At 27.0% G+C, this 17,226-nt stretch overlaps 1 protein-coding gene across 2 annotated transcripts in view; it reads right to left on the bottom strand.

Annotated features, from left to right (window-relative positions):
* Positions 1-17,226, bottom strand: part of Opa1 (Opa1 mitochondrial dynamin like GTPase) — a 41,375-nt gene that overhangs the window by 5,434 nt on the left and 18,715 nt on the right. For both annotated transcript variants that reach the window (XM_016052551.3, XM_016052552.2), the window contains 15 exons: positions 16,648-16,722; positions 16,493-16,564; positions 11,986-12,085; positions 11,042-11,172; positions 10,865-10,937; positions 10,364-10,436; positions 10,132-10,247; positions 8,448-8,512; positions 8,101-8,177; positions 7,345-7,437; positions 7,183-7,255; positions 6,246-6,401; positions 6,006-6,114; positions 4,779-4,909; positions 1,401-1,487 (listed from right to left, as the gene is read on the bottom strand). In XM_016052551.3, coding sequence (XP_015908037.1) covers positions 1,401-1,487; positions 4,779-4,909; positions 6,006-6,114; positions 6,246-6,401; positions 7,183-7,255; positions 7,345-7,437; positions 8,101-8,177; positions 8,448-8,512; positions 10,132-10,247; positions 10,364-10,436; positions 10,865-10,937; positions 11,042-11,172; positions 11,986-12,085; positions 16,493-16,564; positions 16,648-16,722 — 1,431 coding nt within the window. The remainder of the gene's footprint in view (positions 1-1,400; positions 1,488-4,778; positions 4,910-6,005; positions 6,115-6,245; positions 6,402-7,182; positions 7,256-7,344; positions 7,438-8,100; positions 8,178-8,447; positions 8,513-10,131; positions 10,248-10,363; positions 10,437-10,864; positions 10,938-11,041; positions 11,173-11,985; positions 12,086-16,492; positions 16,565-16,647; positions 16,723-17,226) is intronic.

Below are 17,226 nucleotides of genomic sequence, written 5' to 3'. Positions count from 1 at the left end.
AGAATTTATTCTACTTAAGAATAATTTCAGCAAATTTTATCGCAAAAGAATTATAAAATACACTATTTTTAACTTCAGAATTGCTTTGTTCAGAACAGAAAGTTTCAACAATTTTCAATATAATTTTATTAATAAAGCACTGAACAAACCATAATTTAGAACATTTTTAGAGTACTGTTGCATTTTAATGGTATTTATATATAAGTTGTCAATATTCCCTGATACCAAGATTTAATTAAAACTTGCAAGTTCAAGACATCCTTAATTTATAATTAGGGTTTTAAAAATCTTATAACTAAAATACAGTGAACAGCTTGATGAACATTTCTGTACAAAAAGTAATTTTAACAGGATTCCTGCTCAATTTCAGATGTTTCAAAATTTTTGTTTATTTTACTTTTTATTTTTTTTACTTTTCAAGGTATATCAGGAACATTTCAAGGAAAATCAAGACCATAATTTATCTATACCATGCAATGTTCATCAGAAAAGTTTGATTTTTTATTTTCAAGGTCAAATATCAGATTTTGTGAGCAAAAAAATATCACTGAATAAGGATGGAAGCAAGGAAGTTTCCCTAAAATATGTAATTTTCACATCAAATAATTGTAATTGATGCAAAAATTATTTAATTCGAATCTCAATAACTGTTACTGAAAATTTTCAGACTGGTTATTTTCCAGGTATGATGTAGAAACTTTCCAGGTAAGATGTAGGAATTTTCCAGGTTTTTGTAAAAATTTGCAATTTTCCCTGACTATTCTCTGTTTTTAATACTCAAAATAAAAAAAATCAGAAACCTGACAATGCCAGGTTTTCCCTGTCCTCCCTGAGGTGTGGGAGCCTCATTCTAAGAATTGCCTCTGAATTCACCATTTTAAAAACAGTAGAGGACAAAGTAAAATTTTTAAACTATAAAACTCTAATCTTACGCGATTTGTTACTGCATCCGATAGAAATAATGAATAAGGATTTGATACCTGAATTCATCACAGTAAAAATTTGATATAGTATAATCGTTAACTCAATTTCTTTTACATAAAGTGTATTTGTAGAAAATGGGAAGTTCTGAACACACAAAAAAATCAGGAATATCAGAACAACTATTGAGTACTGCTAATTACTGCACAGAATTATCTAAACAATATTTGTCTATCTACATTCAATCATGTCAAAACTTCACCTTTTCCTCAAAATGAATACACGGTTATTCAATAAAAATGAATTTATTTTAATTTGAACTTTTTTCATATTAATGATATTTGATACAAATAACAATGTATATTAAATAAAATCTAATGAAACTAAAAGAAATAATTAAACTGAAAGAAATGAGAAAAGCAGCAATTTTTTAATTACATTAAACAATTCTATCAGAAGAAAACAAATATTTCACATACTAAATCATAATCAGCTTCCACATTTGCAGCTTGAAGATTTCTTTTTATAGTGGTAAGTTCATCAGCTGTTAAAGTTGGGCTGTGAGTCTGAATAAGAATTAAAACAGATAAAGATCTGGCAATAAGATCACAGATAAGATAACAGAAATAAGATCTGGCAATTAATTTTTTTAGTTTATTTTAATTGTTACTTTCCATTTACAGATTTCATATGTTGACATGTTTTTCTCCCAGAGAACTTTTGGTTTATGTTTTTAGATATAATTATGCGTCTCTGGATTTTCCTTTTTTTATTTTAACCATTGAATTTTGTCTTCCATTATGGGTCCTCAGGGCACAGTCAGTTTTTGGTTGAACCACTGACTACAGAAAGGTTCCAGCATGTTAGCAGGGAAGTGTGACCCCTGAAGAAGCACTATTTTTGCTGACATGCTTATTTTTAAAATTTTGTTAGGTTTTTATTTAAGTTCTCTCCTATTTATTTAAATTGCATACCAAAAACAATTTTGGTTTTATGCTGCTTTTAGCGCTTTTCGATTTTGACTTATTGTACTTAAATTTTGGTCCTCATTTTTGTTTAATTACATTTTTTATACTTTTAATGAATAAGTTTAAATAAGCATATAAACAAAAATGTTACATTGAAAATATATAAAAAAGAACCACAAATGCCTCTTAAAATTTAAGCAAACTGACATACATTTCAAAAATACATTTTTGTATGATTTCCTAAATAAATATTAAATGTTAACCCATTTTAACTGTATCTCAAAAATAGTAATAAAGTTATAATTTCTTTCATAATAATAAACAAATATAGTAACTTTTATTTTTTTTCAATTTTTTAAAGTAAAAAACACTGAGCATTTTTCCAATTGAATGGAGTGTAAATTGTCATTTACACTACAGAATCGTTCTTATAAAGTATAGAGCTATCTTTTCACTACTGCACAAAATCCACATTTGGAACTAATAGAATTATGAGCTTTAGATAGCTAGAAATAAATTAGGAATGTTCTTTTTTCTTCTGCCTGTATCATCTTTCCTGTATTTTTTTTTTTAATCTTTCACCAGGATTAGGGAAATCATTTCGAATTTTTCACCCTTTCTCTTCTTCTATGAAGAATATTGTTAGATACTGGATATGAATGGAAAACTGGGATATGGCTGTATACTGGAATAGAATTTGGTTGAATCAACATTTGGAAGTAACTGAATTATAAACATTCGATAGCTAGAAATAAATTAGGAATGCTCTTCTGCATAATCTTTTTTGTATTTTTTATCCTTCATTTGGATCAGTGAAATTATTTCCAATCATTCACCACTGGCTAACTGTTTTGAAGAATAAAGTAAAACTTTTGCAAATTCCAAATTATACAGGAAACCTAAAGTTACATATTTTAAATTTATCACTGACTACACCAGCAGTTGGCAACCTATAATACCAGAAAAAAAATAATTAAGTTTCAGGTACTGTCACTTTGTCGCTACAGCTCAAATATTTTATATTAAAACCAAAAATATTAAATGTTTACTTTATAAGTAGAATAATTTATAAAATGCTTTTTTGTATTTTAGATATGAAAATATGTAATATTCTAAAAATAGAATTCTTTTAGAAAATGCATAGTTTGATGCCCTATAAATCTTCATTCAAAAACTCAAATAAGCAAATGGGAAGCAAAAAAGCTAGTTGAAACCAATAATAGAAAGCTATTATAAGGAAAAGAAAATACTGACATAATTAAAAATATATCTATTATAAATTGTAGATTATGATAGCAGAAACAGTAATAAATAATAAAATTATTTTTTACATTAGTTTTTTAATAAAATTCCAGATAGTCTAAATTATTGTTCTGTTTTCTTTACTACAACTTTTGAAGTTTTTCGTCCATTTGTAAATTTGGAAATGCATCTTGTTATGGAATAAAAACAAAATTTTAACTATTATTATATTGGAAACTTTATTCACATCAGAAATAAGTAATAGGAAATAACATTCGTCATGTTTTAACCTCATCAAAAATATGCGCCTATTTTCAAGGCTTGATAGAAATGTAAAGAAACAAAAATGGTTTGAAAAAAAAAAAAAAAACCTTATAAAATTGTCAACGAAAAATAAAAGAATAAAGGCAAGAAACAATAATGAAAAAACAAAAACAAAAACTCACAGAAACTGAGAGAGAAAAAATTAAAAACAGAACAAGAAAAATCACAGTGGCTGAGAGGCAAATCAGGATTAAATGCATTTCCATGAGTTATGGAGAGGCACTAATGTTGCTGGTAAGAGAATCAGCATTAAAATAACATTTCTGAGCATCAAGATGAGCTGATGTAACTGGGAAATAAATTTAGCATTGTCAAAATTAAAATTATACCAAAGATTCCAACAATGTAAAGCAATTGAAATGATTCCACAGCTGCTTCACATTGTTGGAATCTTGAGAATAAATTCAATTTCGACAATGCTAAAATTATTTCCACTCCAGTTACATCAGCCCATCTTGATATCCTGGAATCTTGTTTTATTCACTTGAATGTTGATTCCCTTGTTAACGACATTACTTCCTCTCCTTAATGGATGAAAATATTTGTCAAATATTAAATTTTGTGAGAAACAAAATTTACTAAGCATTAGTGTGTAAATTTTATAATACACAAGTATAGAAATTAAAGAAACAATATTTTGCACTAGAATCCTAAAAACTCAAGGTAATAGTTAAATCACAAATAGCAATAATTAATTAATAGTGATATCAGCTATAAAGTAATTTAAGATGTTACTTATGATTAAGAACTAAAACAAAATTATAGACATAGCTGAATTTTTACAGGAAATAATAGCAATTGTTAAACTTAGTAAAAATCAGATTAATTTACATTAAACCTCAATCGCAACTTGCCGATATCTGATATTTAAGATAGGTTAATTTCCAAGCTTGTCACAAGCTAGATCAGCTATTATGCATTATTCCCTGAAAATGGAAAATCTTGTTTTTTCTTTTCTAAGTTATTTAGCAATGTAACTATTTATAAATAAAAATCTAAAGTATCAAGCCATATAACAATGATGAAGCATAAATGTTAGCTTTAGGATTTTCTTTCGGCACTCATAGCTTTGGAAACTAGACAGACTATGCATGTCAAGCTTGGATGGTTTTTTCAGGTTTTTCGAGTGAAAGTTATTTTAAAATTTTCAATAATATATTAAAAAAAATCGCTATTAATTAGCTATTGCAGGGTCATGTACTGGAGGGTGTGTGGAATATATTCGGAATTTCTTAAGCCATTTGTTTTAAAAGAAAATCTTGGCAAAGTTTGGAAGAAATTTAAAAATACTTAAATAGTTTTCAGATCTAAAATAATACTCACATAATGATTAAATAGTTTTTCAATTTCTATTTTAACATTAGACCACAATTGTTGATCAGATGTTCTACTCATCCAATGCAACCAACGTTCAGAGAAAGACGGCCCTTCCATTTCATAAATATAAGCATTAGCTGAAAATTTTTTAATAGTTAAAAAAATGTACATTTTACAACAATGAATAAATAAAATTGCCTGAAATAGTTATGATAGACATTTTATAAGTTCATGGATATGAACAAACATTAAATAATATATATATATATATAAAGTATTAAAATAGGTTGAAAACATCAAAAAATATTATTGCAGAGTATAATCATTAACTTTAATGAATATTTACTATGGTGTGGGAAAAAAAAATCTTTTAATTACACAAAAATTTTGATTTATAAGCAAATATCAGTTTCTTAAGATTTTTGATTATTTTTATTGAACAAGATAATTATTAGTAAAGGGTGAGATAAACTAGCTATAAAGAACAAAAAAAAAAAAAAAAAAAAAGATATATTATAAGACCTTAAGAGACATTAGTTTATTAAAATATCCTCAATTTTTTAAAAAAACAACAATTATTGCTCGTCGAGTGGATAGAGGCTAGTGAATACCTCTAGTCTAGTGAATATTATTTTTGTAAAACAATTATTACAAGTCTGGTCAAAAGATAAATTATAAATTACACACAAGTTATAATGAAATCTTAAGAGACATTAGCTTTTTAAAATGTCCCAAGCTAATTTAAAAAAAAAAAAAAAAAAAAAAAAAAAAAAAAAAAAAAAAAAAAAAAAACGATTTTTCTAGCTTAGTGAACTACTGAGCTGCAAACATGGTTATATTTTAAGAAAAAAAAATTCAAAACAAGAAAAAACCGAAATAATAAATAAATGTTTCTAACAATATATTTTAATTATGTATATTATCTTATACATTATGTAACTGAAGGATTTAAGGTTCTCAGCAAAATTTTATAAAAGATTCTATAGAGATCTTTTAAAGTTACTTTGCTAAGTCTTTTAATGCCAAACCACAATGAATAAAGACACAAAGTGGCACACATTTTTAAACATATACACATTTCTACAAAGATCTTTCAGAAGGAAATGTTTACAAGTTATTTTGTTAGGTCTTTTAATGAAGGTACAAAGTGACAGACATTTTATACGAATACAAATTTTTCCTTAAAAGTATATAAATAAATACATAATATAAATACTTAAAACAAAATCTTACTTTGAGCCAGCCTTTCTTTAACACTAGCTTCTAAAAACTTTATAGCTGAGTCCCATTGTTGCTTATCAGTAACAGCTCTGTCTTCCAAAGCATTCAATTGAATAATTCGCTAATTATAAAGCAAATAATGAAAACATACATAAAAACCATTGCAATCATAGACAACAGAATTACATAAACAGCATTTTTCTATAGAGTATACTGCAGTATTTTATAAAAAAGTGAGAACTACATAAGTACCAGCATATCAACGGCCTTTTCTTCCCATGAATGGTTTCGTATAGCATCATCAACTACTGCATTTTTTAAGTTGTCAAATATATCATCATGCTCTTTTGAAGACTTGGATTTTTCTAAAATTTTGCAGAATTCATCTTGCAAAGTTTCCCAACCAACCTTTAAAAATAATTAATAGTTAAAGAATTGATGAAAGTAAATTTAATTTAAAACCAGATAATAAGAAAATTAGCTTCCAGTTTAATTTTAAAGAGAGAACACTTTCTTACTATATAATTGTTAAAAAGAATAGAAAAAATTCAAAAAGTGATTTTAAAAGTTAAGAATTCTAAGATTTAATAATTTTAATAGTTTGATTTTGGAACTTTTTTTTAAAAGTTTTAGGTAACAGTAATAAAAGTTAAAAAAATTAGTATATGCCATTTATTGCAGCAATCATTGATGGCATCTTATTATCTAAATGAAAAATTTATTACCAGATTAGTTAAAAACTACTGCTGAAAGCTCATTTATTTATTTGCGTGCATTATGTCTTAACAAGTATTTTCCAGGAATTTTTTAGGTTTTAACAGAATGCAATATTCTCCAACTTTTTTTTATTTTATTCTCATTTTATTTATTTTAATCTTTTTTCTCCAGAATCAAATTTTTTGACAATTGTAGGAGACTTGTATCATGAAGTACATTAAAATAAATACAGCACACAATTGCCTTCAGTTGAGGCAAAACTTTATACATAATATCTGACAAAATGTAAAGACTTTGACCAATAACACAAATAAACTTGTAATTTTTTTTTTTTTTTTAGAAATATATAAGAGTTAATTTCTAGCACACACAATTTCTATAAATAGGCAATTTTAACTTATTCATATAAGCAGACAATAAAATTTTTAGTAAAAAAGGTATCCAATAATAATATATAATTGTAAATACTCACAGAAACACATTTTTTTGGTAGCATTTCATCAGCCCAATGTTTCATTTTAATATCTACAGCAGTGTTGAAAGATCTGTAATAAACATATATTATAATTTTTCTTTTAAAGTTAACAACTTTAAGACTGTAGGAAATGAAAACTACATTGTATTTTGATCATACCCAGGACTATCTGAGTGCAGAGCTTGAACATAGATATTTTCAAATACATATGCTGACATTTTTTTCCACAGCTCTTTCGATAGTGTCTCTTCCCTGAAATATGTAAACATATAAGCTTAAACATTGAATAGTTTATTTTACTTTAATACATACCATGTACCTAATATTAGGTACATATTAGGTATTAGGAAATAATATTAGGGACTTTTAAGACCCTAATATTATTTCCATACATCATCAAAATAGAACAAAACATTACACCGGAACTTGTCTGCCTCTAAAATATGACATTCCGTTTATCATTACTAGTTAAAGATACATGATTATTCAAAGTTGAATATCTCCCATGAAATTACTTTGTGGATATTTCATTCAAGAACACTGTTTTATGATTCCTCTAATCTCAGCTACATATCTCAATCAATTTCGCAAATAAGACTTTCAAATTTTTTTATTCATTTATCAACATTTTCAACTAATTACAGTCTAGATCTAAAAATAAAAATCATCTCTATTATCTACAAACATTGTTGTTATCTTAAGTATTTATTCAAAAATTTTTAACTGCAAATAACATAAAAAATATTTTAGGGAATAAATGGAGAAAAATAGTAGATTTGAAGTAATTTATTAAAAAAAAAAAAAATCATGTAGTAAAATCTGTTTCACTTTAAAAACATCATTGAAAAAACAAACAAAAACAATATAGCAAACTTTATCAGTATCAATAAAGAAATAAATATTTGAAGTACAAACCAATGCTTGGGAGAAAGTTGACTTAGATTAATAATTTCATCCAAAAGTTCACCCCTGGCTTTTTCAAAGAGCTCATCCTATAGAGAAAAATATTGAATAACAAAGCATATAATAACAATTTAAAAATTAAATGTTTTACAATTAGAAATTTAAAACCATCAAAAAAACTTACTAGGGTATTCAGTTTTACTAATATAATTAAGGGCAATATAGGTATTGATTAGTACAAAAACTGGGCACGTATGTAAAATTAGTTCTTTCCAATATGAAATAGAAAACTACATAAATTAATTGTATTTTTTAATTTAATTTCCTGTCAATTTAATAGTGAACATCATATTACTTACCCTGTCCAGTTCTCGAAGCCTAGGGAAATTATTTTTCCATTCTGCTTCTAAGTTGAAACGAGCAGCTAGAATAATAAAATGTCAATTAAATATTGAAAATAAATGAATTAGTTAATTTAAGACATCTAGTTTTAAAAACAATCTTTTTAATCTGCAAATACGGGTTAGTTCCATCAAAAAAGTCTTCCACGAAGGCAAATTTGTCTTCTGAATTGGGTTTGTTCGTATTTTTTTTTTAAATTCATGTTTTTTTTTAAAAAATTCAAGTTGAAATTTGACAATGGACAATGATTTTTAAATTTAGATACACTTTTAAGGCAAAAATATTACAATAGCAAAATTATTTTTCAATATATGGGGAAAATATATAAAAATTTACCAGTCATAAAGGATTTTTATTTGTAGTGACAATTTTTGAAAATATCTTCTTACTTTACCATATTTTTGTACTGATTTTTTATTATATTTTTTAACTTTTACAAATTATGTCTACATTTTCACAAATTAGGCACTACCTAGGTACCAAGACAGATCCCTGTTAACAAGTGCACCCGGATTTACTCATTTAGTGGAATAAGACCAGGTGAATCTACTACTTTTAGAAAAAAAAGTAGCACATCAATGATTTTTGAGGAATGAAATATTATACACAACTAAACAATGAATATCCTGATTATATCTATCAGTTTTTAGGTTAAACAGGCCTTTGAATCTTGACTACCCAATATTATCCCACTTTTCCCTACTATTAGTTACCAAAAAAATATAAAATTAAAAGAATATTTGTAAAAATACTCATACAATAACTAAAAAACAAACAAACTATACAATGATTAATACAATAAGAAGATAAAAACATGGACCTTCATTAAAGAGAGGACCAGACTAAATGTGACAATAAAATATTATAATCAGACAATTAATAATAATGACTATCTTTTTGAGATCTGGAATTGTTCAAATGTGCGACTCAAAAATCATATAAAGCCAGAAACAGTTTAATTTGGAAAATAACATGGATTCATATTTATCTCGAAAATATTAATTATCATAAAAACTTATAATTTATAAGAGCACAAAAAATGCGGCAAATAAATGTTTAAACACAAGTGTGTTTAAAAATATGTTTAGAAAAAAATTAAAACAGGAAATGAACATTGAAAAGCGATAAATGAATAACATGATTTGCTTTTTTCTTTAAAATGACATGCTGAAATTCATACAGTTATTTGCTACAATTAAAAATAAAAAAGATCAATGAAAGCCAGTTATATTATGATGATTATAAAATTAGACATTTTTTTTATAACAGCAAAATTGAAACAAAAGAGGACAAAAGATGTAATGAAGACATGTAAAAAAATATATGAGTGGAAGTAGTAGTTTCATTAAATTTTTATGATACTCATTTTGAATTTTATAGCTTCATCATATACATCATTTTACTTTTGTATCAACAAATTTAAAACAAATAAAAAGGTACACAGCCTGCTGTAGGCCAAAAGGATTATTTCATGACCAATAGCATGATTATAGCAATGTGGTCAGCATTATGCACAAGCTAGTATTCATAAATCTGAAATCTAGGTCGGTCCAACCAAAAGTGTGCAATGACAGTCTCATGCCTTAACCACTGAGCAATCCTGGCTTCATAAATCAATCAATCAAGTAAACTTAATCTTACCTTTAAAAGCATCGGCTTGTTGCTCAGCAGATGCTTTTACCATTTTCCAGAAGCAGTCAGAAACTGCAAAACTTAAATTTTTTGTAGAGCACTGAGAAGTGTTCAAAATACCAGTCCTTAAAAAAGGAGAAGAAAAAAAAATTAGCATAATTTTACAATTGATGCAACTTTGTTAAATCAAATTGATAAGTATGGTATTTTTTATGAAAAAAGAAAAAAGTTGAAGATTTACCGGCACAATTTGGAGTTTTTGAAAAAGGATTCTTCATAATTTTTAATAATGCTGATACTGTCATCTTTACCACCTATTTGAAGACAAATAAACAATTATAACAAAACAAAAAATAGAAAGTATCATTAGTTTGAATGAATGAAAACTATCCACTAATGTAGACAGTAAATGAAAAGTAAAGACAGAATTAAAGGGTGAGATAATTTTGACATAAATAAAAAAGTTATATAGTTTTGACATAATATGATGATATTCAGTAATACTGATTGTTTAGGCTTGAACATAAAAAAGATAATAATAAAAAATATAAGTAAAAGTTTCAGAACACAAGATATAAATAAATGTTACACATACATTTATTTATATCTTGTGTTCTGTTTACATTTAAAAACTCATTATTGAATAGAATATCCTATTATCTAGGTGAAATTATCTATTTTTAATCAACATTAATGTTAAAAAAAATTGTGGGCTACAGAAGAATTCATTAAAAGAACATACCACGACCAGTAACAACAGCAAAATAACCCAAAGCCTTCATAGGAAATAATTTGCCATCTAAAATTCTTTTAATCTAAAAAGTCAAAAATACAATTCAAGAAAATATAACACAGATATAAAATGCATTTGCAAATATTAAAATACATTTTATATTGTACTTAATAATGGCATAATTACCCTTGTTGGATCAGCTAAATTCTGTTCAGCTAAGTCAACTTTAGTCAAAACAAATATAGTTCTTCTTCCTTGAGGATCCATTTGGCTAACCAAGTCAGTAACAATACTGCGTTCAGCATCAACAGAGCCATCTAGTACACATATATAGATTCAAAAAAACTATTTGATGATCTCGAGGATTATAATGAATAACTATTCAATAATCTACGTCATATTATATGTCATGAATATTCCAGGAGTAACTAATACCAAAATGATTACAATTTCAAAAACACAATAGTACTACAATTGAATAAAATATTTAGTTAATATTTTCAAGCAATAAGTAATAAAATAATTTAAGAGATAGTTAAAAAAAACAAACAAGAATAATTAAATAAATAATCTTAAGAAACTGAAGTAGTAAGATATTATCGATTAAAAACTTCATTCGCTTCAAAAATGTGTAAATAGGAAATAACAGTCAAAATGTTTCAAGCGCAACAGACACCCATTTTCAAGACAAGAAATAAAAGTGAAAGTAATTTGTTGTTAATGACACTAGTTTCTCACCACCTCTCCATAGCGCATGGAAATGCATTTCACCCTGATTTGTCCCTCTAGACCACTGCGTTGTCTCTTGCTCTGTTTTTCATCTTTTTTCTCTTTCAGCCATTACATTTTTTCTAGTTTTTATTTTCCATTTTTTGTTGCCAACTATTTGCTTTATTTTCAAATCACTTTTCTTTCTTCTTTTTCACACCTGGCAAGTCTTCAAACTGGATGGCTGTTTTTAAGCGTTCGAAACATGTCGGCTGTTATTTCCTGTTTATGCATTTTCGAACGAACAAGTTTTTAATCAGGTAACAACTTAGTATCTTAGTACTAAGCATTATTTTTATGTTCCAAACGAATTAACACATAAAAATAATAACTAATATAATTTTTTAAATAATCAAAATTACCTTGTATGCAGAGAATAATGGAGTTTGGGTTACTCATATATAATTGCGTCATATCACGAATGGCTTCCCTGGTTCCATCCATCATATCTACAGTGACAGTCTGATAAAAAGACAAAATAAAAAATCATTTAAATTTCAACATTCATTGTGAAATAGGCAGCATGAAGTAAAAATTATGGGAAAGTCTAAACACTAAAAAAAAAAAATAGTGATCAACAAGAAAGGTAGTCGGAAACAAAATTATTGTATATTTCATTTTACTAAGAAAATGACGATGTTAAAATACAAGATTCAAAACACTGGGTGTAGGTGTGTGAAAAATGACAAAGTATTTGAAAGATGAGTTTAGAAGAACAGGAGAAAATAGAAATGCACAATTTGCTGCATTCTACTTAGAAAACCAGTTATTTATTCTTGCTAATTTTCACAATTAGTTAAAAAAGTCAGCCAGTAGATAGCGCTGTGGAATAAGAAAAGCTACATAATATTTTCAAAACTGCTGCTAATTACAATCGCGAGAGGAAGATGGAATAAATATAAAAAATAAACTTAGACAATATATCATAATAAAAATTAATTAAGAAATAAAACTAGTTTTGTAATAAATAGAAATTTATTGTACAGTAGAGAACCATTTATCCGGTATCCAGATAACCGGGAAACCAGAAAACCGGGAAACCAGAAAACCGGGAAAATTTTTGCTCGATTTTCCCGCCATTTTAATCTAGAACGAAAAAAGCGGAAATTGGACTCATCCTTGAAGTTGAGTAGAGGAAAAATGTAAGGAAGGGGAAATTTTTTTTCCCCGTTTTCCCAGAGAAACGTCATTTCCTCCGTGACCTTGAAGGCAGGGAAGGGAGAAATGCTTTATTTTTTTCTTTAGGCCGTCAATCAAACTCTAGGGTGTGGCATGCTGATTTCGTTTTCTGCCTGATTTACGAGGGGGGTGGGGAAAATGCATTGCAAGCATATCAGTGAACAGAAAAAGAAAGAGAAAAATATATTTATTTGACATCGACTAATAAAAATAAAATCTTTTTCTTTTGAATAAATTCTCATTCTTTGGAAGTGCGGTATCAATTGCAAGTTTTTCTTGGTGTGGAATCACATCTGCTGTAATTAAAAATCTTGTTTTTATCAACAAAAAAATAAAAGGAGAATTGTTTATTAATTTAAACATAGGATTATTTTATGAAGCAGATTACAGTTTTGTTTTTCTGATTCCACTACGTTTGATTTTTTTTCTTTTCGCGATAAATTTCGCACTCAATAAATTAATTCTTTTTATTCATAAATTTTATCATTAGTTTTTTTTTTTTTTTTTTTTTTTTTTTGAATTCCGTTGATCTTGCCTTGTTCTGGGTTTTAATATTTATGCTACTGCCTTTTTTAACTATCGTTTCGGTTCGATAATTTTCAAGTGTTTTTATTTAGATTAATAAGTTTTCTTTTTATTTTATCGTTTCTCCCCGTATAATTAGGTATGAAATATATTGCGTTATTTAATCATTGGTTTTGTTTATATTATTTAATTTAGGAATTATAATTATTTTTAAAAAATAAATATGAGAATTTTGTATTTTTTAAACTTGATTTTCTTGTCTAAACTTGCAAATTTTTTTATTCTTTTAAATGTTATATTTCTACCATTTTTTTTTCTTTTTAAAGTTAGGAGTACCTTTTTTTTCTTCTCTTACTTAATGCATTACACTTTTTCCTTGTACTTCGGGTTCGATAAAACATCGATTAATGACACTTTTTGGTCGATCCAGAAAACCGGGAAATTCAGATATCCGGGATAGCGATGGTCCCGAGCATCCCGGATAATTGGTTCTCTACTGTATTTTTTTAAAAATACTTTTGAAGGTGGGTTACTTTTTCAGCGAAAATAGTTCACTTATTTCATCAATAGATGGCTGCACTGGTTAGCTCTGCTTATTTTCGAATTCTTGTGAGTTTTAATGGTGTATAACTCGATTTGCCTCCAGATGGCACCACCATTATAAAGTTTAAATGCCATCAGTATAGTTATATTCATTAGAAATTGTAATAATCCTTTTAAATTGGGATTTTTGGGTTCAATTATGTGGATTTAAGTTCATTTATTTTTAATTAGCATTGTCTTATCACATTTATAATGTATTATTTAATTTGTGACTGTTTTTCACATGGAATTTTTTGTTTGTTCTGACGTCCACTGGCTGCGTGGCGGCTTGTGGAAGGAAGACAGGTCAGTCAAAGATTCTTTCACCTTGCTGACAAGAGAATAAAAAGGTTGTGAAGAGTGACTGAGGGAGGATAGACTAAGACGGTACTGCTGAGAAGATGATGTGTTAAAGCCAGAGTCGCTGAATGAATGGACTAGGTCGGAGCCCCTGAGTGAATGAGTGGGAGTCTTGAGCAAAGTTAAGCCGAAGCCGATAAGTTGAGGACCGATAGTGATGAGCTGAGTTCCGGAGCCGTCTCAATGCTGAAAGTCGGTTGTCCCACAAGTGCTAACTATCTTACTAGAAGGAAGCCCAAAGAAACTTGAAGTGTTGGAGTGCTGTCTATCAGAGAATGGAATGTTAACCTGATCCACAAGTCTGGCGGCAATACTGGGGGGCATTCCAGGGATTTGGTCCGTATTTTGATTTGAATTTATAAACTCTAAGTTCGATTTTAGTACAGTTTTAAAAGAATAATTTACCCTGACTTTTCCTTGTTTCTACTGTATTTTAAGATATATATTTTGAGATAAGCCTTTTATTTTTAATCGTGTTTACAGGATTCAGAGAGTATTATGATCTATATTTTCAATTGATTTTAAGATAAGTGTGCCTTTTATTCTTAATTGTTTTTTCTGGATGTGGAGTAATAGAATGTTGAGCTTTAGATTTTTAATTGCATTTTATTGAAAAGATAATTCTGTGTTGATAAATATTAAACTTGAAGTAACATATAATTTGGAAATATGTGATATCTACTTGATAGCATTTGGAAATATTTTGAGTGTGTTTTTGTTTAAAAATTTGAGTTTTAATAAAATTGGTTGTAAATGTTAAATGTTTCAAGTAATTCCTTTGTTGAACCTGAGTAACTGCTACCAAAGTTAATTTATTGATCACAGCATAATCAAAGTTGTAAGGGTAACAGTACAGTTTTTCATTTATATCATTGAATTTCACAGAAATATGAAGGTAGCTCATATCAAAAAAAGTATTGCCCATTTTCAATTCAGCGACATACTATTAAGATTTATTTTTTTCATAACCTGATATTAATGAAACATCACAGAGATTATAAAACACAATTTTTAAAATTCTTTCATAAAAGTATAATGTGTAAATATTTTATAAGATTTAGTGGAAATTGGTTTAACAAAAGTGCTTGAGAGGAACAATGGTAATATTAATAATGGTAATATTTAACTGCAAAACTTATTTTAAATTTTACATTATTTAAACTAAATAAATAGCCATATCCACCATACAGTGGTTAAGGCACTTAGTAGACATTGTGAAATATCAGAAATTCCCCCCTTGTGATGACTGGCTTTAGATTGATGGGTACTAACTTGTATAAGTACATTGATTCACACTATTAGACTGGGATAGTAAACTCTACAACCTAACTGACTAAACAATAGTGGTTATGGGATTAGTTTACTCTAACATAAGTGCAACTAAAAGAATTTTTGTTCAAGTTTTATAACATTAAGAAAATAAAAATTGAATTTTTATCAAAACAAATTATGTTCCAACTGTAGCTGTAGTTGAGAACCCTAAACACATTATTTTACTTCAACAGAAACAAAAACAATAGAACGCAGCTTTTATTTAAAAAAAAATATATGTATAACATTTAAACGTATTTGAACATAAAGCATTCATGGCACCGAAGAAAATCTTGTATGTCGATCAAAAAACTTTTAGAAGAAATAAGACACCTAATTAAATTATTCAAAAAGTTTTTTTTTTTAAAAATACTGTCAAAATAAACTTACTTTTCATCAAAAACTTGTGAAAAATTAGAAAGTTAAAAACAGTTCTTATTATTTTAAAAGAGCAAAGATTTTATTTGATGCATTTCTAAATGCATAACATTAAAAAAAAAGCCATCAGCAGAGTTTTACTATTAAATAAAATACAAATGTGAAAATTGTTAGAAGAACTCTAAAATAACAGGCTTTATATCAAATTCTGCTATATTTTGATGGTTATATTTAAAATAAAGATTAATGTTTCCAATCTTTGAAAACCAATGAACAATATTAACTAAAAACTGAAATTAAAATGAAATTTGAGCATTTTGTTTTGAATTTTTTTTTCATAGATCAATTTCGGTGTATTAAGCACACAAAATTAATAGTAAAAAGAAATAATTTTTAAATATTTGCTTCGTGCATAAGATACTCTTTCTTATTAATTAATAAGTAATTTTGGAGTTTAAATTATAACAGAAATTTTTTGATGGGTAGCTTAACACAAAAAACAATGACTGATACTTAAAGATAACAGGAGCTTACACTTATGACTCCAGGTAGATCAACTAGAACCATTCTTTGCAATCCAGGCCCTTTCACAGTCATTGAAATAACCTAAAAACACGATGGAATTTTTTAAAATTTAATATGTTTATGTACATATCTTAGAAAGCTTCTGAAAATAATTGAAAGCTTACTTCATTACTGACAGTTCTGCCTCCTTCCACACTTTTCTTCATTCTGATTTCAACTTCTCTTCTCAAATCAGCAAGCTATTAAACATGTAAAATCGTTTTATTATTTAAAAAGGTTTTAAAAATTTTCTGTACATAATTTAAGACTGATAAAAAACAAACAAACAAAAAAAAGAATGAAATAAGAAGTATTTTTGAAACAACTTGGCATTGAAAGTCTTATTTTAATGTTATTTTATTGCTATAAAAATTGTACATGAAACTTGAACATTATAGCATATAAAGTTTTCTTCTTTTTTTGAAGAAAATAAAAAAGCCTCAGTTTGAATTCCTCATTCTCTAAGAAAAGCTTTAAACTAAAAATAGAATTCTGCTGAAAAGAATTGACTAGACATTAAAGCAGAATTTTTTGAAGTTTATTCACAAAGGAAAATAAAAAAACCTCAGTTTGAATTCGTTAATCTCTAAGAGAAGCTTTAAACTAAAAATACCATTTTGCTGAAAAGAATTGACTGGACTTTAAAGCAGACAATATTACAAGTATTTATAAAAATAACTGAGTTTTTTAAAAATCACTGAATA

The sequence above is a fragment of the Parasteatoda tepidariorum genome, chromosome 9 (assembly GCF_982258835.1).
Source record: "Parasteatoda tepidariorum strain Cologne lab strain chromosome 9, Ptep-v5.0, whole genome shotgun sequence".
Lineage (NCBI taxonomy): Eukaryota > Metazoa > Arthropoda > Arachnida > Araneae > Theridiidae > Parasteatoda > Parasteatoda tepidariorum.
This window is presented reverse-complemented; position numbering and strand designations above follow the sequence as displayed.